The sequence below is a fragment of the Lissotriton helveticus genome, chromosome 6, assembly GCF_964261635.1.
Source record: "Lissotriton helveticus chromosome 6, aLisHel1.1, whole genome shotgun sequence".
Classification (NCBI taxonomy): Eukaryota; Metazoa; Chordata; class Amphibia; order Caudata; family Salamandridae; genus Lissotriton; species Lissotriton helveticus.
In genome coordinates this window covers 1,281,587,122-1,281,613,497 of record NC_136067.1, presented here as the reverse complement: position 1 = coordinate 1,281,613,497, position 26,376 = coordinate 1,281,587,122, and the positions used below count along the sequence as shown (strand labels likewise).

The 26,376-nt window shown below is 43.2% G+C and overlaps 1 protein-coding gene across 1 annotated transcript in view; it reads left to right on the top strand.

Annotated features, from left to right (window-relative positions):
* PYGB (glycogen phosphorylase B) overlaps positions 1 to 26,376 on the top strand; it is a 689,075-nt gene that overhangs the window by 141,859 nt on the left and 520,840 nt on the right. The window contains exon 2 of the mRNA XM_078649032.1: positions 16,918 to 17,019. Coding sequence (XP_078505158.1) covers positions 16,918 to 17,019 — 102 coding nt within the window. The remainder of the gene's footprint in view (positions 1 to 16,917; positions 17,020 to 26,376) is intronic.

Below are 26,376 nucleotides of genomic sequence, written 5' to 3'. Positions count from 1 at the left end.
TCTTGCCCTCGTATGTCCTAAGCCAAAGCACCAACACAAATTCCCCCTTGCCGGGAAAGCTGTGACTCAAACTAACCCGATATTGATCATTGTTCCCTGTCTTATGGCGAAGATCTCACCCTTTGCGAATAAGGATTTCCCTGTAATACCCAGACCTTTTACTTCTGGCACTCTTTTACATGGCCTGGAGCATAGTAAAAGTGTCTGTTTTCTGGACAACACCTTAAAGAATAAGGGCCTGATTTAGATTTCTGCAAACTGGTTACTCCATGACAACAGTGGTGGATATCCCGTCTGCCGAAATATAAATCCTATAGGATATTATAGGATTTATATTTCGGTGGATGGGATATTCGTCACCGTTGTGACGGAGTAACCTGTCCGCCAAAATCAGGCCCTAAGTCTTCATTGTTTGACTAATCCTGGAACGAATGGAACCCATTGTTTTCATCTTATGGAAAAGTTAAAGCAGCTTAGCCTGTCCACACCCACCTCCATAGCTTTCTGCTACTCGGTGTAAGAAACGCAAGGCTTCCTCACCTTTCCTATTGAAAGAACAATATAAAGAAGCACCACACCTCGAAGAAAAAACCCTCTACACACAAGCTATGACCCCGCACTCCACTGTGCCCCGCATCAAGAAACAACCTTTAGTGAAACTCTTTGCAAGAAGAAACATGACCCAAAAGGAAACTGGATTTACCAGTGAGCAGAGCAGCAAAGAAAGAGGAGGAACATCGATAGGTAGATGTGGCCACAAAGAGTAAAAGGTGAACAGTAATTGGCTCCAGAGAAGAAAAGGCTTTGAACTGCTAATTCCTCCAAGTTTTATGGGAAGTAGAGTTTTCCTGCCTTTCAAATATTGATTTTGTGACTGTTATTTTGAAATCTAAGATTAAACATCTTTCATGACTAATTTGGATTTATTTTGCATAGATGACTTGAGCAGCATGCTCCTTCACATCATGAGTTATATTTGATTAATCAATTGCACTTTTTAAATATCGATCCTCTGCACTCCTGAAAAGTTTGAGGTGTTCCTATACCCTTCACTCTCTAGAAAGGGAGCTATATCAGTGCTTTCCTGGAGTAAATCTGTGACAATTTCCAGGGTAGTGAGTGGCCAGAGATTAGTTTGCACACCAAGCAAACCTTCTGCTTCTCAACACATGTATGGGATTTACTACTGCGCAGGTGTATACAGTAGTGACGTACAGTTAATCAGTACCAAAGCCATTTATGCCTTACCGGTATCCTTAAATGGACAGGTGTTGGACATTAACGGAGTCGTTTGTTAACATCCGAAAATAGTTTTGTTAACCAATTCCTAATAGTATTAAGGCACAAAATATTTTACATCTTGTAAGTGAATATCTTTTTGAATTAAAAACTGACATGTGCTCATAAACACTCACTTTTCAGTCTTCAAGCAACTCTGGACTAACCGCCTGCCAAGTCCAGGGCAAAGTGCGGGGCGACCCAAACGCATGTGAAAGTAAAAGAAAAAAGCCAGCCACTGCCATGACTCAACCTCTGTGTCCCTTTCATGTAATGTGTTGAAATTGCAGTACATGCATGTCATAGTCATTGGCAGCTAAAGCGTTCATGAAATAATGCTGGCTTCTCCATGCTGCAGCTTTTTCTGAAGGAGCTAATGAGACATAAGTATTCTAAATTGTTACCTTGACTGTTCAAAGTAGATTTACATTAGGTGGAATTACCCTTGTGCTCTTAAAGATTTTGTGTCAGACCTTAGTTTTATGGACAACCTTCGTTTGGATCCTCTGCCCTCTGGGAATGGCCAAACCCTCTGCTAAACCTCTTGTGGATAAGTGAGCTACAAACGCCCCCCCTGTTTTAATGTCACGAATAGATCGTTCCAAAAGTTGCTTAGCATTACAAGCAGAGCTGGTCGGTGACCATCTCCTAAAGTGGTAAGGAGACCTATTATCCCGTAATTCTTTAGCTGCTGAAAAAGGATTGGAATGCCGTCCTCTCGTGACTAAGTTCGAGTTGATAACCCTTTGGTCTAGTGACCTTGCTGTGACCGGCCGTGAGATTTTAGTCAGGCCGGCAGCTTGTCTGTTGTCAGTGCAGATAAGAGTATTATTGCACATGAATGTCTGCTCAGCATTCTATATATATATATATATTCAGCCTCCAAGAAAGATCTTTCTTGGAGTCTGAATATTTTAACGTGACTTACCCACACGTCTGTAGTTTCAATGCTCCTGTTTTACAGAAAAGGGGTTTTAACTCTAAATGATTTCCCCTAATTCACAGTGCTGAATTAATTTGCAGGATATTTAGTTTGTCTAAACAAATAAAAAAGTTAAAAAACACACTTGATAGAATTTTATCTTTCCTTCATAGAGGTTTTAAAATAAAGTAGTACTGTTCTCAGAATTAATCTGCAAATCTGGCAAATTCACATTTGAATAGGCCATGGGCCTGGTGTCAGAAATCCTACTTGTTGTGCAGACGACCAATAACACAAAATAAATGTAACTGTTTCAGAGCCCAAAGTGGGCAGAGAGACTGAAACTGAGTGTGTGCCAGGGATCAATGAACCCACTTCAAATTAGCTAGACTGTTGCAATCCTGCACTGCAAAAGACCAAACTAGTAAAATATTTTCTTAAAACTTAATTCAAGAGTGTCTAATACGTTATTGTTCCTCCATGAAGGACCAAGAAAGACTCCTGAGTTCTATTCAGGTTGAAAATGATACCTCCTCGATTTTCCGATGTGAATATGATTCCAGGAAACCACACAATATATTAAACAGAGAGAAAGTTTTCAAATGTTTGGCCTCCACCCAGTTCTAACTAGTTTAACCAGTAAGGACATTGATGCTATATATATTTTTTTGTCTAGACCTGGATTTCCCCAGAGAGAAAATCGCAAAATGATATGGCTTAGTACACATTTTGTGGAGTTGGATTTCTCAACGTTCTCTTTCTTTGATGGATGTTGGGTAAAGTTCAGAAAGTTCCAACTGTTAATGGAAAATAACAATACTGGAATTAATAGTGGTCTTTTCTTTATACAAATAGCACCAGTACACAGGAGCAATTCCATCCTGAGGCATGCCTCAGGCCTGTTGTCTACTCATATGATTGCCATTACATCTCTATGTATACATGTCAACACACAAAGTGGAAAAAGAGTGATTGCTGACATGCCTTGTGGAACCAGTTCCTGTGAGGACGGACTGGAACTGGTGAGCAGGTGAACTTGTCTCTAGGGCACAATCATTGCTATAACTGCATTTAACAAGGATAAACAGGATCGCCATGGGCGCACGATACCTGTTTGGAATGTAGTACTTTGAATTTGCCTAACAATGGGTCCTGATGTGTTTAACATCTTAAACATGCTAACTGCTATTTGTTTTGAGGAATTGTAGTCTGAGGTTCCAGTGTAAATTGAGGATTATTTGAGGTTCGTTAAAACAGCTTGTAAGTGTCATAGCTCAAGGAGGGGAGCCAGTCTTTTAACTAACAAGGTGTCCTACAAATTGCTTGTGTCAGTCACTGCATCACAACTGCCTCTTAGTTTCTACCTGAGATAAAGTGTGATAGTTGTTTTAAAGAACAGAAAAATTGTTTAAAATTATTCTTAATGTTTAGGAAAGTGGAATATTGTGTGGTATGACTGGGTGGCCTTGCCATGTAATATTATCACAATACCCCAAATATAGTCCTTGGATTCATACTAATAATTCCTTAGCAAAGACATGGTGGAGTGGCAAATGGCATTCAGGCTTTACTAGAGGAACATGTGTTAAGCATTTCAGAATACCAACATGGACAATAAGTAACTGACACAACTCATGAGAGATCCGACGCCAATTTATAAAAATAGAGTGTATTTGTATCTTCATTTAGACACCAACACGAACAGAATAGCATACATTTAACGGGAGTAATAGATTTTTGAAGCAATATTAAATAAGCACAGTAAAATACATAGACAACTTGGCAGGTTGAGTTACTTGAAACCCTTAAGGTCATGCGGGCCCTAGGAGCAGGCCACAACGGTCAGATCAATTTGCCTAGCCTGTGAAGTCCTGGTGCAGAGTTGTTCTGACTGTCCTTGGTGCTTGAACGGGCGGCGCAAGTGGTGCTGTGTTTACCACTTACCAGGAAACAAAATGCAAAAACACAACAGGTACACAGCTGCTGATGGCAGATGATGGTTGCACGGTGTTCCTTGTAGGTACAGCATCCAGTGTGGGGGTCAGTTACCGGATTGGTAACCAACAAGCCTTGGCAGTGGTGAGCACAACGAAAAGCTTTGAGAACTTCACTGGGTCCGGGGGAGTAAAGTACTGGCCTGAAACTTTGGGCAGATGAGACGGATGTATGACGGTACAGCGTGTACCGTTACAACGCGTACCTTTACGACGCAGGTTTAACAACGCAAGTCGTTACAACGACTTGCGTTGTGGGGCGCTGGATAGTGAATAGTTTAATTTACTATTCCAACTCCAGTCCCCGTGGATAGTAGGGAAGGTGTTGGATAGTAAATTAAACTATTGCCTATCCTAGAGCGCCCTCCAGCGAAAGTCGTTGTAATGACTTTCGTTGTTAAACCTGCGTCGTAGCGGTACTTCGTTGTAAAAGTTCCATTGTAAAGGACGTTCCCCAATGAGACTGCACCTCACACAGTGCACAGGACCACCTGGATTTGGGTGATCCCTCAGAGGGCCTGATGGCTAGTGATTCTTTAGTTCTGGTGAGTGTTTTTACCTGCAGTTTGCAGGAGACTTGTGCCACTACTCCAGGGGACGCTGATGGTGCTTCTGGCTTAAACAAGGGTCCCTCTCTTCAGGATCATTTACTTGGTTCCAAGTCTGTTTCCTCAGGGACAATGTATTGCTCTTTTGCTTTGTGTTGTTGAGCAAACATATGTTGTCGGCGACACCGCTCTCTTCTTGGTCATTCTTTGAAGTAAGTTGTTCAGATCGGAGGTTCTGGTGTCAGGGGTAGTCCCTTAAGGCCTAGATTTAGGGGAGTTAGCAGTGTGGGAAAAAGTAGCCAATGAGCAGCTAGTCCTTGAAGCTATTCCACCCTTGAGATGACCACATCCGCTGGTGGGTTTAGGTCACCTTTTATACCCCAAACCCACTATTTCTGCCCTCCTGAAGATGGCAGAATTACATTTAAGGTGTAGAGACCAGGCTGCTCACCCTAGAGGAGTGGCCAGCCTTCCTGGGGTGTTCACCTCCTGCTAGCTAATTCTGCAACTTGCCCGGGTAAAAGTGCACCTAGGCGCAAGTGGAGGGCTGTGTCTTACTCAGGGGCAGAGCCTATAGGCATATCAGAGACAGTGTAGCCTTTGAAACTCATTGCTATGATTTGCCAATTCATTAGCCACCGGGGGAGGAGAGAGGTGGGACTTCCTTCCTGCCTAGCCTTTTGTTTCTGACTCATGGTATTGATCACACTGCCTGGCATGAGATCACAATCTTGTCTTGGTGGCAGTAGGCACAGGAATGTACAGGTTGGTCAGCTAGAGCACAGAATGTTGTGCTCCTCTGGCTCCTCAGGGTCGATGTGATGCTATAAGGGTTCCGCTTCCCGATCGTTCCGAACTCTATCTGAATTACACTGAGTTCAGGTCGGATCGAGCAGGGGACAAAGGACGGGAAGGGACAGCTGGTACAAAGGATCTGTAAAACACAAGCAGACAGATTACACACACCTCTCACTCCACCAAGAGCTACTCTCAATAGATCTCGCTAAAAAGAAGTGTACCTTTCTGCAGATCCTCTGCCAAACAAAACAGCCACCAGAACTGAATCACACCTAGCGATTTAAGCTATACCCTGCACAGCTTACTCCCTGATTACATCATCAGTGTAGGCAAAAATGTTCCCTTCTTTATCCTATCTTGTAAATACAAGTTCAGAGCAATTGGTTTCTTCTCAGTCACTATCCAGTGTACTTAAATTCCCACTGTGGAACTTCTCAGTAGGCACCGCCAGAGTATTTAGTTATCCACAGTGGAACAAAAACGTCTGTTAACTAACCCAATGTTGGCGCTCCTCCTCTGTGGGGATCAACATGCATTCCATGAGACAGAAGGACCAGTTGAACCCTAATCCAGAAGCGCTCCTCCTCTCCGGGAGATCAACACGCTTCTTCTGTGGCCATTCCCGATATGGGCAAACAATAACAATCTTTAATGCTCCCGGACCCTCCGTTGAATGCACGAAGCAGTCCAAACAATTCCGCTTTTAGCGCTGAGAATACCACGTCTCGAGAGAAAGAGCAGCCGCTCTTCTCTCTTACCTGCTGCCGCCTTTCCTTCAACCTCGCTTTCTCTGCACATGAGCGGATCCTCGCTCCCTTGAACAGCGTTGAACGAACGGCTGGAATCTCCAAGTCTGCGTCTTCCTCGCGAACCGCTTAAACTTCAAAGTCACAAAATTACGCGCGCGTGTTACCTAAATAATCTCCTCCTTGCTCCTAAGCCTTCTGGGACTTTTAGTCCCTATTTCTTCCGGCCATAATTTACCGGCGAGGCAGGCGCATCAGCTAGATCCCGACACAGAAAAGCCGGGGACAACCAAGGGGTACCCTCTAAGGTGCCCTCTGGGTGCATGGCATGTCACTGAGGGCATGAGAATCTTGTCACGGGTGAGATGGCACATTATTTGATACCAACCATTACTTATTTTAGTGGTACCATAATGAAGCTGCCAATCTTAAAGAGTGCCTGGTTGGCAGCCCATGTTATCCTATGGACCGCTAGCACATACAGTAGTTGACAATTGGAACTCTACTATATGGACATATAGGATTACACTTATATGTCCACACCCTTAATATAATGTACCCTGCTTCCTGGGCTGAGGAAGCCTACCTCAGGGGTGCCTTATAGACATTAAAGTCAGTGTAGGTGACTGTGCCACACAGGGTTTGGGCACAGTCGAATTCAAGCAGTTTGCAGTGCTCCTGCAGTCTGCACTGGCAAGCCTGCTGTCAGTAGTTTGCCTGGGTCACCCATGGTGGCACAAAACTGTGCTGCTGCCCTAGGTGCTCCTTCATCAGCAATGCCCTGAGTACCCCTGGAACCATATACTAGGGACTTATAAGGGGTAACGCTTTTGGCAATCTGGGATTAACAAGTCGAACATATCAGTTTTTGGAGAGGGTTACAGGCACTGGGGTCTGGGCAACAGAATCAAGTGCACTATCAGAGTCATAACTATTCGCATTTGGAGCAAAACGTGAGGTTATCTTGGAGCCTTTATGTCACTTATGGAGGATTTTAACACAATGTGACCCGCTTTGTAAGTTCGGATGAGACAATGGACTGACTTAATATGTTGTTGAAGAGCCTTCAGGCCGACACATTTACCCAGCTTAGCTTTGTTTACATTTTCTTCATTTTCTTCTTTCTTTTTCTCTCCTTCTCTCTTTCAATTTTTCATTCTCTTGCCTTCTTTCGCTTTTTTCTTTCTTCTTCCTCCTCTTTTTTCCTTCTTTCTTTTTCTTTCTTTCTCTTTCTCACTTTCTTCTTTCAATCCTTTATTCATTCTTTCTTTCTCTTTTGATCCTTCTTTTTTCTTTCTATCCTTCTTTCTCCTTCGTTTTACTTCTTTCTACCCTTGTGCCCTTCTCTCTTTTTTTTTAGAGTTTTATATAGCGCAAACTTGACCCGGTATCGGGTATTAGAGCGCTTTACATAGCACCAGTTGCGTTACGTGAGAACACATTAATTTTTATTAGGCAACATTTTCATTTCCTTTCTTTTTCTCTTATCTCTCTCTTTCTCTCTTTTTTTGCTTTCTCTCCTTTTTCTTTTTTTGTTTCTTTCCATCTTTTTTCTCCTTTGTTTTTCTTCTTTCTATCCTTTTTATCCTTCTATCCATCTCTATGCCCTTCTATCAGCCCTTCTCTCTTCATTAACTTCTCTCTTTTGCTCTTTCTTTCTTTCCTTCCTCCCTTTTCTTTCCTTCCTCTTTGCCTGCCTTTTTCCTTGCTACCCTTCTGTGTTGCGTCTTTACCTAGCCATCCTTCCTTCTTGCCTTTTTTCTTTCTTTCTTTTCTTCTTTCTGACCTTTATTCTTTGATTCCCTCTTTCCTAGTTTCTTTCGTTCTTTCTTTCTTAAAGGTAAGAGTCTTTTAGCAAATGCCAGACTGATAGACATTTTTAGGTCTGTGTTAGCTAAGAACATTTGATTTTACTGAAATTATGTATATAACATAGTTACTTATAGAAGTTTCAGCCAAACTTCATCCATTAGTCTGTTGCTGCTGTCATTCACCTTTTTCCTCCACCCATTCCAGCATACATTAAAGGGCAATATATCAGTCCATTCCAGCCATTGGCTGACTTCCCTAGAGTTACAGCATGCCGCCATTTCACAAGGAACACATCCACACACAAAGTAGATATCTTCACTGCCATAGAGTACTGTGGAAATGTGTTCTTTTTTATGCCAATACATTTTTTTGCCTGTAGCAGATACTTTTTTTAGATTGATCAGGGCCTTGCATATTCCTAAGCATTCAAGTTTTGCAAAAATCATGACAAAACAAAAAAAGAATTGCCATAAGCCTAGCGGCCAATGCTTGTTTACTCCTGTGATGCATTTCAAGGTCACGCTACCCAGTGATTTAATTTAGCACAACTTCACTTTGTAAATATTTTTTTCCCTGCTACAAGCAGTACACCAAGCCATCTCAGACTGGAATTTGGTCCCCCAAATCCAGTTTTTTGTGGCCAAAACTTGCTTTGTTAAAAGCCGGAGCTGCATTTCAGTACTTATTAAAGAGGAAGGTGTTGGCTTGTATTTCATCATGTTATAGAGCTCCTAATCACATAAAACTAAGGGTAGTTTATTTGCAATAATCTTTATTTTAATTAGATCTAACAGATGAACAAAGCTCTTCTATTGTTGCTTTATGAAGGTAGAAAAGCAGCCATTTTTACCCTTTCCTTGACTCCTCGCAATCACAATAAATATTATAGTTTGTTGCTTTGATGGAGTCTGTTGGGGTTTTGAGATGTACTGTGGCATCATTCACTGGCTGGGTCCTTTAAAAGTAAAGTTAAGACTAATTTAAAGTTACCATCTCTTGTGCATGGTGTGAATTATTCTCTATGTTTAGAGGATTTCCTGCAATAATTCAGACCTGGGAATTTATCTCTATGTTTAGAGGATTCCTGCAATAATTCAGACCCTTAAAAATACTTTCTTATGCACGTATCACAGTATAAAATGCTTATGTTCATTCACAAAGCAGCTCCTTCCCTGGTGCAGCAGTGGGCATCTTCAGCTCTTCTCACCTTCATGGCCCTCTCCTTCTGAGTAGAGGCTTCCTTCTGCAAGGGCACCTCGAATGCCTCTATGGGTAAATTCTCTCAGGCAACACAAGATTAAGATTGCCCTGCATGGCGTCTTGTCAAAGTTTCTCTGGTTCTGGGCCTGAACCTGGCAAATGGACTTGGCGGAAGATAACCCACACTGGGAGCACCAACATTTCTTGGTGGAAATTGGTGTGGAGCGTTGAGGTTCAGGAGGAGAACTCGTGGCAGACTGGCTGGAGGTTTCTGCACCATCGTTACTCTAAAGTTATTGACAGTAGCTGCATGTTCAAACAGTCAACTCTGTGATTGTTTCTTGTCAGTTATGCTCTTTTGCTGTTTTCGTCAGAGTGGTCCAGCCGTGTTCATGTTAAAGGTGCCAGCAGAAACTAGGAAGGACACTGCGAATCTCCAGGAAGGAGAACCCCAAACAATTTTACTAAAACAAGTGAGGTTCTCCCACTCAACTACCTGTTAACCTGTTGAGGGTTAACCTTTCCAGAGAACAGCCCGCCAGGAAAGGATAGACGCAAACTCCCTAGCTTCAAATATGCCATCTGTCTTCTGTCCACCACACCCTAGACACAGACTAACTACAAAGGATCATGTCCTAAAATAGCAGTTCACACCTGTTGCCTGGGTTCTCTCTAGCCCACCATCTCATGTACCACTTGTATGTAGGAAACACAAAATTAATCTAGTGACTACTGACACATATATCACACAAGCTGCATACTCACATCCTCTGTACATCCATAAAAGTGCATATGTAGAACATCCATGTTCCACGTAGAGGGGTAAAGGCCCCAGTTTCAGTTGATTACTGTCCAATTAACAAACAAGTTGCAGTAGACGACTCTCTCATGCACAGGCTGGTAAGACATCCTGCCTTACCAATTTATACAGTATTATTGTCATCACTGCCATTTCCCTGCAGCACAGGGAGCTCATGGTTGTCATACTAGGAATGTGCACATTGTGTCCTTTTCCAGACCACAGAGCCATCTTCTGGGTCTTAGTCCTTGTCACAAAAATACCTCCAGATCACACATATGATCGTTGTGTGTGCTGAGGGGGTTCAAAATGATTCAGGTTTGCTCTTACAAACTCAGAACAGGGATGCACACTCTCAATGCCATGAAAGGGAACTATTTTTGTACTAACAGTTATACTATCTGATGGCACAAGCTTGTTATCTTATTTTATATATGTGTACGGTCTACCTCGATGTATATCTCTTTCATTACATCCTATTTAGTTGTTCTGATTTTAATTATTGACTTGACAACTTTACAGTAATATATATTACTCCGATTCTTCCGAACTCGTCCCAGTGCTTACTTCAGTGAGAAAAATGGCAGCATTACTGCCTTCCTCCCAATCAATCCAGGAGGGTAACACAAGTCCCTGCAGCCCCTGTGGCGCAGTGTGACACTCATCCATGCACTCCCCCCCCAAACCTTCAGGAGGTCTCCATTGAGGACAAGGTCAATGAATATCTGTGAGGTATAGGAGACTCAGGGGCCTCTTATGACGTTCTGCAGGGGGGCCTATCATTTTGTGTTACGCCACTTACAGGAAAAGAACAAGAGGACGGAGGAGAGGCGGTTGCCAGCCCTACCCAGGTAAGAACTTTTTTTTTTCATCCGCACCTCCCCTCCACGCCCCACCACCCCCGTACGGTAGCATCCTCCAATGGTGACACACTGAAGTATACAAAAAGTCATGAATGGAATGCTTGAAATAATCTCAGCCACTGGTAGTAACTCGGCCGCATCCCAATCCATCGTTTTTTTGCACACAATGTCATCTCAGTTTGGGCCCAATTATATGCAAATCAATCTTGACCCTGCTGCAATAGGACCAGATAAGTCCTGAATGGAACACAATCAACCCGGGACTGGTTTCACCCTGGTTATGGGCTCATCAGCTAGGCATAGCTTGGTTCCAATGAGACACAAAATTAAACATGGTTAAAATAATGTATTTGTTGCAAAAATATATTAGAATATGTTTAATGTAAGTTAGATTTGTTTTAAATGCTGAGAGAGTTTAACTTTCTTATAATTGCCTAAAGTGTAGAAAAAATAAACACGTTGCCATAATAATCTCCTTCCGCTTATCATTGTTCATCTATAGAAACAAAGCAGAATTAGGAAACGCCAGGTTTTGTTTTCATTGTTTAATGTACGGTTTTAATTGTGCTCCTGGACCTTCCTTTCCCTTCAGCTTCTGACTGGAAGCCGGAATTGTGACGTAAGAACTCAACTTTAATAAGTTATTACAGTTGAGCGGCTCTATCAATTCTTTATTACAGGTGACTAGGACGTCACAAGTCAGCCACCTAAAATAAAGACATTAGAGACTGCCGTTTAGACAAGGATTGAGGCCTCCTTCGGATTATATATTTATTACAAAAATGAGCCTCATCCATGCAGTCCAGCACAGATTGAAACTGCCTGGCCGGATAATGCATTTTCATGTCTATCACCACACCCGTGTGGATCTAGTTAGAATGCTAAGAGCTACCTTAGCCCGTCCACCCTCTCAGACTAATTTGATAAGGAGCAGTTTGCTTTTCGAGAAAAGCTTTGTGAGAGGTAAAAAAGGACATTTACAAAACAGTAGCGCAATGTAGACAGCATAATCAGTTTGGGAAGTCGAGTACCTCTGAATGTATCTGCTTGCAATGTGATTTGTTCCAGAACAACGTAAAAGTTGTGTTTGCGGTCGCCATCTTTTCTCTTGTTAATTTCTATGCCTAAAATTTGATTGTGTCGAATCCCTTGAGCTAGTATACTTCTTTAGCATGTTATCTGGGTGCCTGAGCTCTGACTTCGTGTATTAATTTGAAATCAAATTTCTTCACTAAACTGATCAGTAAATTCAACGGAAGTAGTCAAGTCGGTCCTCGACGGTCATCATTGTACAGGGAAACCTGTGACTCCATACACTCACGGTCACTCTGTGTCTGTATCTCCATGTGCATCGCTTGAGCCTCATGGAATAAAAATGTATCCGGCAGTGTCCCATAAAAAAACATTCACTTGCTCTGGGTAATAAATTCAGCAGTTTTGACTGTTTCACCAATTGTTGTCCAAACGTAACATTTCTGCGTAGCTGAATTAGGTACACCCATGCAGGATAGTCAAAGAGTTGCCTATAAGGCTCACAAACACTCAAGTGCATTTGATGTGAACTATTTTAGCCACCCAAGTCATGGTTCCTTGAGCAAGTGGGGCCTAAGGCGACATGATCTGTCTCCAATTTCAGCCTCATAGCCAATATGTGTGCTATCAACTTAGCTTACATATTAATTAATTAAAGTAGATTTGCATCGTGTTAGTCTTAGATTGGTTTTAATGGGACCACAGTGTGGTCTTTCGTATAGATAACTGCTAATACTCTTTAGCAATGTCTGTGAACACCTCCAAAATGCTTATCTCCTATACATATAACCCCTAGGCCCTCATTACATGGGAAATATAATCTTCCTTGGCTTACAGTGTTTCTTTTGGCCACGCTACAATGCTCTGCCAGAAATGGAATTGCAGAAAGTAATCCTCTATGCTTGGGTGTGGCCTCCTTGTGGATTGCGAGTGGGATCTTCTGGGGCTCACCCTTACCACACAGACTCACCGGTGAACCTTGACCACACTGCTTAGATTTAGGCCATGAAATTGCTGGGCTTTTCCTGAGTGGTGTGTAGGCCTAGGCGGTAAATAGCGCTCTGCACGTGGAGTGTGCAGAGTTTTTACCACTCCGCTTAGAGCACGAAGTTCAGAAAAACTCCACATAGCGACGCAGAGCGGAGTTTTTCCTCTCTCGTAGCTCACCAACGTTAAGTTGGCAAGAGCGAGCGTGGTAAATCCAACTCTAGATCACCACCTGGTGAAATTTCTGAATGCGGGCAGTCACCGCAGGTCTCTACTGCTCATGTTGAGATAGTCTGCCGCTCGCTCTGAGGAAGCTGTCTCTCGAGTAGAACATCTACTCGAGCTGCAGAAAGAAGCTGCGCCCTCTTGTGTTTTAACATTCAGCGCTAAAGATGAGTGCGAGCAGCGCGACTTACCTCATTCTGCCGCTTGCGAAACTCCGCAGGGCACAGTGGAGTTTTTGTGTCACTTTGCGGAGGTCCGCATAGCAGAACTCCGCCCAGGCCTGGCAGTGTGCTCACTTCCACGTCCTTAATGCTGACCGGATTTGTGGTGGCAATGAAAGGGAGTGAGTCTACATTTGCTTGGGAAACACCACCATGTAAATGTGGCCTTGCTCTACTGTTGGCCTACCGGCGCGGACAGATTGCACACTTCTGTAATAGGCGTTAGCACCAATTTACATAATGTGATGCTTGTCTTTGAGATCGCTTAACACTGACAGTTGCATGAAGGGTTTTCACGGTGTCAGAAGTACTTTTGGTGTTACAATGAAATAAGTAAACCAAATAAAATGGCATCCACCTCCCTCCCACCAACTGCTTTGCGTCTACAACAGTCTTACAGCCATCATTGAAGCATGTATTTAAACTGCTTTTCCCAACAGCATGGCTACCAGACCGGAAGCTTGTGCAGTAGTGTGAGAGGCCCAGCGGTATGACTGGTCCACTCTGCTCCAAGCATGGCTGTCTGTGTTTTTTTAACCAATCAGTGTACCCGGAACATTATACTTGATTCCTTCAAGGCCCATAGTACCATTGGTAACATCACTGGCCTTAATGGACTCCTATAGGATCTCTCTGTTCTGTGAAAGATAAGGTTCCTAATAAGGTAATAACTCCTCGTATACGATGTAATCACAAATATTCTGTGCCTCCTTTTCATACTAATATTAGCGCGTTAGTGACACAAAACACTATTATATGCCTTTATCTGGCAAGCACGCTGAATAATCCACCCTCTTCTATTTACCGTTATGTTGTCTCTGCATTATTAGGTCCTAATGGCATCAGCATGCACTTATCCATATTAAAGACCATCTGCCAATAAGCACCCATTTTCCAAAAGTGTCTTAATCCTATTGTAATAAGCGTCTCTTGCTTTGTGTTCACTCTCCATCCTAGTGTGCACTATGAATGAATGAAACACGTTTTTTTAAATTAAGCTCTAAACGGTTTAATAATGTTTTACTCCATTTACAGGGCCTTAGCAAAACTCGCACCCTTTTGAAGTTTTACTAAAAAAAAAGCTAACCCACACACATTTTTTAACAGTTTTATTTACTGTGTTCAAATAATATTAGATATCAGTACATTTGTTTAAAACATCTTTTTATTCCATTTTGTAGAAATGATTACCATATTATACTGATACAGTTGAAATTACCAAATCACTATAATGAGCAGCTTAAAGCTGAAAGTTTTAAAGAGTAACCAGAGAGTATATAAAGAAAGGTCTAGAGGTCCTGGTTACAGAAGTGGACTAAAAGCTATTTTATGATGGGGGTGGAGTAAATACCCCTAGTGCTCAGTTCAGAGATTGAAGTTTCAGAATCTCTGCGACTCAGCTAACCAGAGGAAAAACATTCCTCATGAGTAAATACGTTTGAGTAGATGGGAATCCTTGAACTGATAAAATGGGACTGAAATTGGAATTTTATAACTTCAAGTTAACAGTTAAAACCTGGATTATTATGTTCTATTGGAGCATACTTGAGTGCTTTTCAGATATTTTGCAAGATCTATATCAAAAGAAAATACAACCTCAGCAAGACAGTGGCTAGCAAGATCAGGTGGTCCCCACTGTGGAAAATTTCTTGTCACCGCCGGTTTGACAAAATGGGGCGGCCCTCTCCCACCGCTCCCCCTTTCCTATGCCACTGCATCAAGAGGAAACATTATTAGGCTTCATAACCCACTACTCTGGACATTAAAAAGGATACCTTGGCTAGAGGGGAAGGCCAATTAAAAGCTGGAAGCACTCTACAGCTTGTGGGCTACTAACACATATCCCCAGACCTGAACTCAACACATGGGCATCTCTGCTTCTTCACTTCAGCAATTAGTGTCTGCATTCTAAGCTCTCTGACTGGCTTTGCCAGTTTCAGCATTCCACTTGGGGTGCTCATTAAGGGCACATGAAGTAATCCTGCTATGCTCAAATATTTCACAGAAGGGGAACTTTAGGGTTGGCATTTTGTTTTCAGAATGTCTTTCCTGTACTAGGTGGGTTTCATGACTGTTGTTGAGGGAATGTAGCTAGTTTCTCCATTATCTAACTATCTTTGTAGGCCATTATAGAATGGCACTGCCTTTCTCTCAGCCTTGCTGAAATCTTCGAGTATTGAAAACTACTGTTGTTGGATGAATATAAGTTTGAAGATTTAAGATACGCTAAACAAATACGGCACTCAATTTTCCCAATTGTGGAGCTCGATATTTAAAGGGAATACACTTGATACCAGATGCAAAGACCCCGTATAACTTTTGTAATAAACTTGCATAGTTACCTGATGTTCTAGGGATGTTCGATCTAGACTTTGAGCACTGAACTGATGTTACAACTGCTTATACAAACTGAATAGTCTTGAGTGGTAGTCATAGTAGCCAGTCTTTATACATCGGCGTAAAGGTGGTTTGCTCTGGTCACTATGTATTTGCTTGCTTATGTTGATTTGTTTCTGTTTTTAATATTCTGCTCACGTATTAGTCGCTGAGTTTATCAATTGTCTACACTCGGATGTGTACTTTAGGACAGCTTAGCTTTCTATTGTATTGAGTTCTAATGGGAATGGTGACCAACAACACATTGAATATATATATATATATATATATATATATATATATATATATATATATATATATATTAGTTATACCAATTGCCCCAGCTTTGAGAGGGAACACGACCGTGCTCCGCCATCCGGCAGTGGAAATGCAGCCTGCACGCACTCGAGCTGATTGTTGCTTGGCCAACGCGTTTCGAGGTCCTACGCCTCTTCTTCATGGGCCGCTCTTGAGAAAACACACTGAGGCATCACATGGGGAAACATTTCCGCTCTTTTTATTCTTCATGCACGCCCTCTGTTGGCGTTAGCTTGTGAGCAATACATGGTGCATGATGGGTGTCTGAGTTCCTCCTTGCGTGCATAAGTTATTTCCTTTCAGTAAGTTCAGTTCTTAGTTTTCTTGTTTAAGAGCATTTGTTTTTTTCAATGTTTTGCAAACCTTAGTAGGGGTTCGAATGCTCTGCAGGCTTGATTAGCATATATGAGAACGGTGCTTGTGAAGGTCTCGATCCGTTCGCACTGAACTGATGTTACAACTGCTTATACAAACTGAATAGTCTTGAGTGGTAGTCATAGTAGCCAGTCTTTATACATCGGCGTAAAGGTGGTTTGCTCTGGTCACTATGTATTTGCTTGCTTATGTTGATTTGTTTCTGTTTTTAATATTCTGCTCACGTATTAGTCGCTGAGTTTATCAATTGTCTACACTCGGATGTGTACTTTAGGACAGCTTAGCTTTCTATTGTATTGAGTTCTAATGGGAATGGTGACCAACAACACATTGAATATATATATATATATATATATATATATATATAGATACAGTAATCAAAGGACTTCTTTTTCTAAATCTCATTTACATTTTGTTTAATAGCGGATTTATTACTTGTCCCTGGAGTTCTACATGGGCCGCACTCTACAGAACACCATGGTGAACCTCGGTCTCCAGAGCGCATGCGATGAAGCCATTTATCAGGTACAGAAAGCATTGTTTTTTTAATACTTCTTTATGGTTTTCTGAGAGATTTCCCCAAACTGTTTTAAACTTTTATCATCTAGTTTTTATTCTTGGATATCTTTCTCATTCTCAGGTTAAACCCATAAAACCCTGCTGAAATCCCACAGGGAAGGTATTAGCCAACAAAAGTGTAACTATGTAAACTCTGATAAACAGAAATTTTCCTACACACCCACAAGCAGAAATGCCATCGAAAGAAAATGATCTGATAGAGAATATGTGATTTTTGTTGTCTTCCTGAGGGCAAACACAATGTGGCTTTGGAAGTAGCAGTAAAGAAGGTCTTGTTAATCTATGCATGTTTCTTGATGCTTGAGAAGTTCACTGAAAATATTGGGCCTCATTATGATGGCGGACGGACTTTAGTCCGTCCACCATTGATACGGATTTGGGACCGGCCGCCTATGAGGCGGCCTCCCCACAGTCCTAATCATGATGCGACCGCCACCACAGCGGTCGCATTACCTATATTTTGCATTGTGGCAGGGATGCGGTCAGCAGCCCCCGCCACAATGCAAAATAGAGGGTGCAGTCACTTCCCTGCACCACGTGGCAGGCACCCTGCGGTGCCTGCCACATGGGGCAGGGATATGTAGGGGCCACCATAGGTGCCCCCAGGGTGAATGTCGCTGCACCTGGGATTGAGGGGGCCCACTACGGTCCCCCAAATCTGTTTTAGGCCATTCATATTGCAGTGGGTTGTCCGCTGCAAAACGAACAGAGGAAAAGGATATCATAATCCCTACGACGGTACCTGCAAGGCACCGCCGCAATGTTAGCTAATGTTTTTGTTCCAACAGGTGGTTGGAAAAGGACAGACTGTCATGGCGGGCGGTCCTTACGACCGCCACGCTTAACGAACGATTCCAACCGCCAACATAATATGGCGGGGCAAAACAGCAGTACGATGGCAGAGGGCCCACTACCAACCGGCTGAGCATGGTGGACCCTCCACCATCGTAATGAGCCTCATTGTTTCTTTTTCCTTTTGGTAATCTTGTTTGTTTGCTTGGTGCAGCGATGCCTTTTTTTCTTTACATTGCTCAGAACCCGGACAAAATAAAATCTTATTTACTTTTTTAGCATGTTTTTTGCTGGCACCATATTGGTGAGAGAGTGGTGAAAGCTGGCTTCAGCACCTTCAACATATTAAAAAAGAATAATACCACTATTCATAGCAGGTTGCACAATGACGTAAGGGAGAGCCGAAGCCCCAGTCCACACTTTTTAGTCACCAAGACTTGGCATTCTGGGGTGGTTGAGCTTCCAAAGGCAATATTAAACACACAATTACAAATCCCAGAATGCCACATAATCATAGTTTAAAAAGCTGGATCTAGCTGAAATTGGAACGTCTGATGTGGGCCATTTGGCAGTTATGAATACCCACACAATAATCACTACCTCCTTGCAGGCATTGGAACAGAGCACAGAAACATCAGAAGCATGTGGAAAGTATCAGATCTCAAGTGCAACCTGGAGGTTTAAAAGGTTTGCTACGTACTATTCTGTGGGCAGGGGTTACCACCTTTCTTTCGATAGAGGTGCACTCCTGGGTGATCGCCCAGCCTCCATTTTCTGACCGGGCACTGAAAATCTGGAAGCACATGCCCAGGGCACAAAGAACTCGGAGCCACATGTATCAAACAATTGTGCATTGGCAAACTGTGCGAAAAGGTTATTTCACTGGTTTCTGAATATAAAATAGCCTTTCAAGATGTATGAAAGGCCATGTAGTTGGAATTTTAGGTAATCGCAAAAATTTAAATTACCTAGAATAGCGACTACAAATATGGAATCACAATTTGCTATTCCCTTAACACATGTACCATGCTTTTTCTAAATGCAAACAGTGCATTTAGGAAAATGCTACTACCATTGACTCAAAGTCGATGGTAACCATGTGCAAATATTGAAAAATGCACAAAAATGCATTTTTCAAAGTGCCATGTAGTGCACACATGCCCCATGTGCACTTTATTTGGGGGTGCTTGAGGGAGGCCTTAGGCCCCTGGGCACCCTTGGTATTGCATTACCTCAGTTGAGATTACCAATTAGGTAAACGCAAATGATGTAATGCAAAACCATTCACACCTATGACCCTTTGGGCCCATTGGAACGACTGGAGTAGTATTACCTAATAGCAATTACCTAATTGCGATTGCGAATCTTTAATACTCGCTATTGGTCATTGCTATTTTCTTACTTACCATTCTGCATTCCTTAAATAGCAATGACCTAAAACTCGCCCAGTAAGGAATGCAAAATTGATTTTGATACACATGGCTCTAAATCTGCAGAGTGACTTAAAACGCTTTTTCAAACAAAGGTTCCTCTCACCAACTGCATATTAACCGCAACAGGGTATGAGTGGACTGCTATGCTTGCAACAGACACGGCTAGAAAGTCTCTCGTTTAGTCCCTTATTGTGAACATTAGGTTTATGAAGTGCCTCTAATGAGGCCAGTGGATGAGTGGTAATTAGGGTGGAGGAGCTACTCTTCCGAAGGTGTAAACACTGTGCACTTATGTTTCATGTTTGTTTTATGTTTATGATGCTAATCAGGAGTAATGTGAACATATCCAGGAGAATGCTCTAACCCAGCAGCAGAGGGCTTAGACCCTTTGATCCAATCTGGATCAAACATTCACTACACTAATGTGTGCTAGTTTTCTTCCACATCAGAACAGAAGGTCTGTGTTAAACTTGTTTAGGGAATTAAGGTAGCACTGATAATATTTTGATGTTTTCTTTTGATTTACTTGTTTGGAAGCCCACTTAAAACTTGAAAGCCTCTTGTTTAATAACATCCTACGTGCTCAGCCTTATCAGCCACCATACATTTCAGTACCCACAGTTAAGGCACTAGGTGGTTTTTCCAACAACAATTATATTCTACATGTAATCCTGCTTACAACTTACATTGCAAAACTATCCTGACTTAATGTGTTGGTGCCATACAGACTCTATGTTGAGATTGCCTAGAGTGTGAGGCACCTGCTGAATAGATATGGACATCCTCCACCTTAGGGTATAAAATTGTAAGATAAATAAAGAGGTTCATGTGCTTGTTGCAGAGACCTGCACTGGTTTGAAATGACAACATTTAGCCCAAGGTGATACTGTGCCTGATACAGAATACTATATGTGACCTACATATCACTGCCTTCTAGCGTAGTAAGATAAGTCAGTGGGTTAATGTGCTTGTTGTGGAGATTCTTGAGCCGCTTCAAACCAAGAAAGGAGTTTTTAGAAATTCTTCACAGTTTAAACCAAATCGTTTTTTAAACTGATAAAATAGGATCGATTGAAAAATGCAGTGTTTAACATCAATAATCAAGGGCCAAAAACATTTCAGTTTCTGTTGTGTGCTATGAGTGGTTGCCATTAGTGTATTTACCACATAGGCCTACATACCGTGCACATGTAATGAAGTAAAGAAAGTAGAACATTAAATATCTCGGGTTATCGCTTGACTAAAATGTGAAGTGCCACACACACACAATCTCTGTTTTACCTGATGGAATGCTGGGTCTGGACATGACGTATCTAGACTTATCTGGGCCCTCGTTGGCTTCCGCAGATGCTTCCAGTCAAGATGCAATTCGGACTAAAGGAATAATTGGTATGAGTTGTTGGTCTCAGGCACTGTGGCGGGGCAACAAAGAGCCTCCTATTCCCGATGCTTGGCATGGCACACTGCATTCTGAGTGTGAGCACACACTGCATCAGTGGCGTAGCCAGACCTTTGGCCGCCCATGGCCCCTTCCTCATTTGCCGCCCTGCGGCAGCCGTCTGAAAGAAGGGGGGGGGGTTTGCTGGCGATTCTTGCTGCGGCCACCCACGACGGCTGCAGGTAAGAGCGTGGGTGACAGGGCCAGACTGGGAACCACAACCGGCCCTGGCAAAGTGCTTGGCTGCCCCCCCCCCCCACTCAGCGTGGGGGGGGATTGGATGTGCCGCCAAGCTGTTTGCTGGGGCCTATTTTGCTGCAAAAACGGCCCTGTAACAAAAACCGGCCCCCACCCGTGCGGCGCACCGGGGGATTGCCGGGTGCCCGCTATGGCCAGTCCAGCCCTGGTGGGTGGGGGAGGAGGCCGCCGCCCTCAAAACTCATGCTGCCTGTTGCGGACTGCCCCTCCCCTCGCCCTCCTTGCTTTGCCACTGCACTGCACCAGGAAACACATGGGAGGATTCACTGAAACCCAGCACAGGAAGGAGCTTGCCCATTTTTATTCCACTTCATGACTTTTCTCATGCAGAAAAACATGATACTTGATAATACTGAAGGTATATAACATGTAATTGCAAGAAAGGGTACTGCAGCTTCTACTAGCAATGTCAAATATTCTTTTAAACCTACCTGCATCACCCTTCCTGGCAGTTTATTGCCATTGAACATATACATGGCGGCTCACCACTAGTCTTGAATTTTCAGACAATTTAGGAAAGTGTGCAAAATAACTTTTAATTGCTGTACACAGAGAAAAATAGAAGAACATTAATGACCACCCATACACATTCTATAATATGTAGGAGAAATGTGCTGAATGTCCTTCAGTTTTGCGCATAAATGTTTGTAAGAAATTAGGTTATTGGTTGAGAGGGGTGGAAGCACAGTCCTTGTCAGGGTGAACCACAAAAGTCACTAAACTAACCTGTTCTTAACCTTCTGGGAGCATGGCACAAAAGCAGCCAGGCTTATCTTAGAGGCAATGTGTGAAGAATTTATGCAAAATACAACCAGTAATGAAGTGAAAACCTAACGTAAGAAAAATCCTTTACCAAATACGAAAAATAGAGTAATTTTTCATAACTAAAATGACCCTAAAACAAATAAATCCAACCAGTAGAACAGATTTATAAATTCCTAAAGTGTGGTGAACAATAGCGGCAAAAAAAAAACAAGGCGACAACCGGAATTTCTGGTCATGCAAGACAAGTCCAAAGTCACAAGTTCAGGCCGAGCGTGATGGAGCACTGGCCGGGTACAGGATCCAGTTAGGCCTGCTGGAAGTTGTATCTTTATATCCTGATATTGAAATGCGAGGTCCTGCGTTGGTCCGTGTTGCACTGCTTCGGTACCAGTGAAGCCGTTGTTCAGAAGCTGTGGTACTGCGATGCGAGGTCCTGTATTGGGTTGGGTTGTGATGTGTCAGTTCCAGAAGTGATTTGATGTGGGGTCTGAGAGTGACACCTTTTATCTCCAGTACCAGCCTGTGGGTGCAAGATGTCCCCTTTGTCTCTCCTCCCTCCTTCTTGATTTTGACTCCAAACTGTCAAGAGTGACAAAAGGCAAGGGTAAACATGTTGTCAGGTTATTTTGTGTATGCTGTAGGCAAAGTCATTTGAAGTCCAAAGTGGAGCTAGGTGCATAAGAATGTTGGCTGTTGAAGATTTTTTCAACCAGTCTTTATTTGTTCATTCAGGTGACTACTGTGGCTTTAATATTTCTTCCTCTCTTTCTAGTCTCAATGTATTATGGATTGTTAGAAATGGGATCTCTAGTTGGCAGTGGTTTGCAACCTGTCTATATAGGAACCCGCACTCTAATCAGGGTAAGGGTAGTACACACTAACTTTACCTCTGCTCACCCTCTGATAGCTTGGCACAGAGCAGTCAGGCTAAAGTAAACAGGCAATGTGTAAAACACACACACACAGTTAAAAAATAATCAAGACCTGAATGACAAAAAAATTCAACATATACAAGTCAAGATATGAATTTCTTAATATTAAACGCAGTTATAGCATTTAGAAAACAATAGCTCAAACTGGGGCTATTTGGTTGCGCTTGACAGAGACAATGCCACAAGTTCAGTCCAACCGCCAGCTACAGGAGTCGCACGGACCCCAGTACAGTGCCTTGGACACGTCACCAAGTCAAAGACGATGCGAGGCGCAGAGGAGGTGAGGTGTCACGAAGGCAGGTGATACATTGGTTCATTATTGCTATGCAGGTCGTTGGCACCTTGCCGCTCGGGGACGATGCGTTGTGCAAAGTAGGTGAGGCGTCACTGTAGCAGAGTGATGCGTCACTTCCTGGAGGTGGTGAAGGATCATTGAACCGCTAATGCCCGGGGACAAAGTGGGTCGCAGGGGATGTGATGCGTTGGTTGCAGTGTCCACCTCGGGACTTGAAGGCAACGCGGTGTTGATGATGCGTCAATGTCACAACGTGGTGTGTCGAATCCATGGTGTCAATCTCAAGCTGCTAGGCCGCAGGAGGTGCGCACTTAGCATGTTCTCTACCCAGGCTGCATTACAGCCTGGGTGAAGAACATGCCCCGGCCCCCGGCCCCATCTGTGTGCCAATTACAGTGTTCAGACCAATCACAATGCTGCATTGCAGCATGGTGATTGGCTATGGGGAGCCAATCACAACCCTGTATTGCAGTGTTGTGATTGGCTTAGGGGAGCCAATCACAACCCTGTTTTGCAGTGTTGTGATTGGCTAAGGGGAGCCTAGCTGCTCTCTTTTTGGCCAACGGAGGAGACGACGTGGGACAGAGCAGCGAGGAGGTAAGTGTATTTTTCTTTTTTTGCACTCCCTTACCCCCTCGCCACTCCCCCACCTCTCCACCCCAGTTCCGGGCCAGCCGCCACTGCCCACTAGTAGCATTTGCGTTACAGGCCCTGGGCACATGTAGTGCACTGTAGGATGGACTTTCTAGTAAATCAGATATGGAAATCATGGAGAAACCAAATGCCATTACATTTCAGACACAGAGCACATGCACTTTAGCACTGGTCAACCGTGTAAATTGCCCTGAGTCCAAACACCAGCAGAAACGAAGTTCAGCATATAATCAAAAACAGGACAGAAGCAAAAAGACTGGGTCAACCACGCCAAAAGATGCCTGGTCTAACAATGATCTAGTTTTGTATTTCCTCCTTCGTCTGTTACATGACAATTGTGGTTTACAACAACCCAAATCCACAAACCCCACTGCATTCTGGTCATTGTAGTTGTAATACATTATCTCACAACTTGCTCCTCCCAATGCATACGTCCCCCTATATAAAGCTCATCAGGGGGGTGTATCCATGCAGTTAGTAAATAGCTAAATATTCATGGAGCCTAAAGCTTCAGTATCTGTTTCAATAACAGTGTGTGCTACGAAATTATATCTTCCCTGTGCGTTGCCACCGATGCCTAGGAAGTAAATACCTTAATCAAAATATCTGCGTTGTTACTTCAAGTTTTTACAATTTACAATTTTCAAGTGTGTTCCTCGGTTTTAAGCACTCTTCCTCCCTGTGGAGTTGTATCTTTTTGTTACTCGTATATTCTCTCAATTAGGTGCAGTGCTGGAGTCGGACAGGCAGGATACTTTACATTGTCATTGATTTAATAACTCCTGCCTAGCAAATTCCCCCCCTAGTGAACCATTCTCAGATGTGCGATTGGTCCTGGTCCCTCCCGGCCGGCCGAGCACCTTTAAACTTTATTGATTACGCTGAAACTACTTATGGTGCAAAAATAGATGTGCGATTGGTCTTGGTCTCTCCCGGCCGGCCTGAGCACCTTTAAACTTTATTGAGTATGCTGACACTACTTATGGTGCAAAAACAGACCACAGTTTATTAGATCTTGAGTAAACATTATCACACACATTACTTGGTCATTATCATCAAAAAGCATAATTGGACATTATTTACCCAGCTTTATTTAACCGACAAAACTGGTTAGGTCCTCCGCCGAGTGGGCGTGAGTCTTTGAAACCACGCGTTGATTAAACGTGCTCATTCGTTGCCGCTGACCGATGAGGCCAGTCACGAATAAACCTTAGATTACAGCACCGACGGACACCTCACGCCAATGGTGCTCACGAACTGGTAATACCTAGGTTATCACACCATACCACCAGCCATCAGCGTAGATTTTAAATGTAACTTTATTATTTTTTCGGTCCTGAAGAATTGCTGTTTGATTCCATTTTTTGGGACTAATAGGCAAGAAACATGTTGACCACATAAGAGCAACTACCTATAACATTATTGTAGATAGTCGCCATCACCTTTTTAATCAGGGTAGGAGGCAGGATTATTAAATTAGTGGTCCTGACCAGCGTCCCCTGTTTTAACTCACTTAGTACTTATCATACTCTACACTTTAGGGCCCCTCACACACACTCACCATACGGCAAAGATAAAAGATCTCCACCAAAGAGCCCCCAGCGAGGGTGCCTGTCGGGTATTGCACCGCTGACCCGGCGAGGAGCATGCCCAATGATGAAGCATGACACCCAGCAGGCTGGGTGTGTGAGGGCACTCTATCCGAAAGGAGGAATTCCCCATCCTCTTTTTGGACAAATCACTCTGTAGCTTTCCACCTTCTAGTCACTTCATTAACCCTGTAGGAACTGCATACTACTTCCTTTTGTTCTCAGTATTTGGGCACGTATGCTAGACCTGTGTTGAAAATAGCCCTCCCCTGTCTCTACTTTTGTTAACATTATTTACCCAGTCATAGTCCATGCTAATACTTTGACAGCATGACTTGTCGCATCCCTGCGTAAAGGCCCCTTAGCAGGTGTCTAATGTTTGTGGATTCTAGGCTTCCCTTGCTACCGTGATATGTGTGGATATCCGTCAGGTCCCGCCCAGGCTGCATGTGCTGTTTCTGCCTGAGCCTTACCCTCGCTGACCATTCGCCTGCTGCCAGTGCCCACCGTGAGGCATCCCAAGGACACTGTTTTGAACCACGCTTTCTACTGGGCTACTGATCTTTCTGTTTGTCTTTGCGTGCTGTCTCCATCGCCCCGTCTCCCAAATTCCCATGTGGCTGTAAAGCCTGCATTCTGGTTTGGGTGGGCGGGCAGGCTTTCGCTTGGAGAGGTCAAATTGTGCAGTGGGTCCCTGTGCCCCCATTGATGAACTCTCCTATATCCACACCCCTGCTTACTGATTGGGCGCTTCAAAGCACGCCAGCCAATTGCATTTTCGTAGGCTTTCTCTCCCGCTTCCAAAGACCCCTGCCTTCGGTAGGTGTTCTTTGCGGGCCTCTATGTGGTCTGTCTTCGCCTTCCCAGCTTGCGACCAAGCTCACTGCAGCAGTCTGGCAATGAAGCTCAGCTTCACGTCAGACAAGAAAAGCACGAAGAAACCTTTAATGCCATTAATAGAATCATTTGTTTATTCTGATTGAGCTTTAAACGTTTCTTTGATGGCTAAACTAATACCCTATTGGTTTTGCACCTTTAAACACAATGATGAACTATTCTAATATCAGAAATAAACCACAAATAAAGTATTGATTCGCCTTCGCTTGGATTGCTAGACCTTCAGATAAAAATCAGTAGGACGATCACA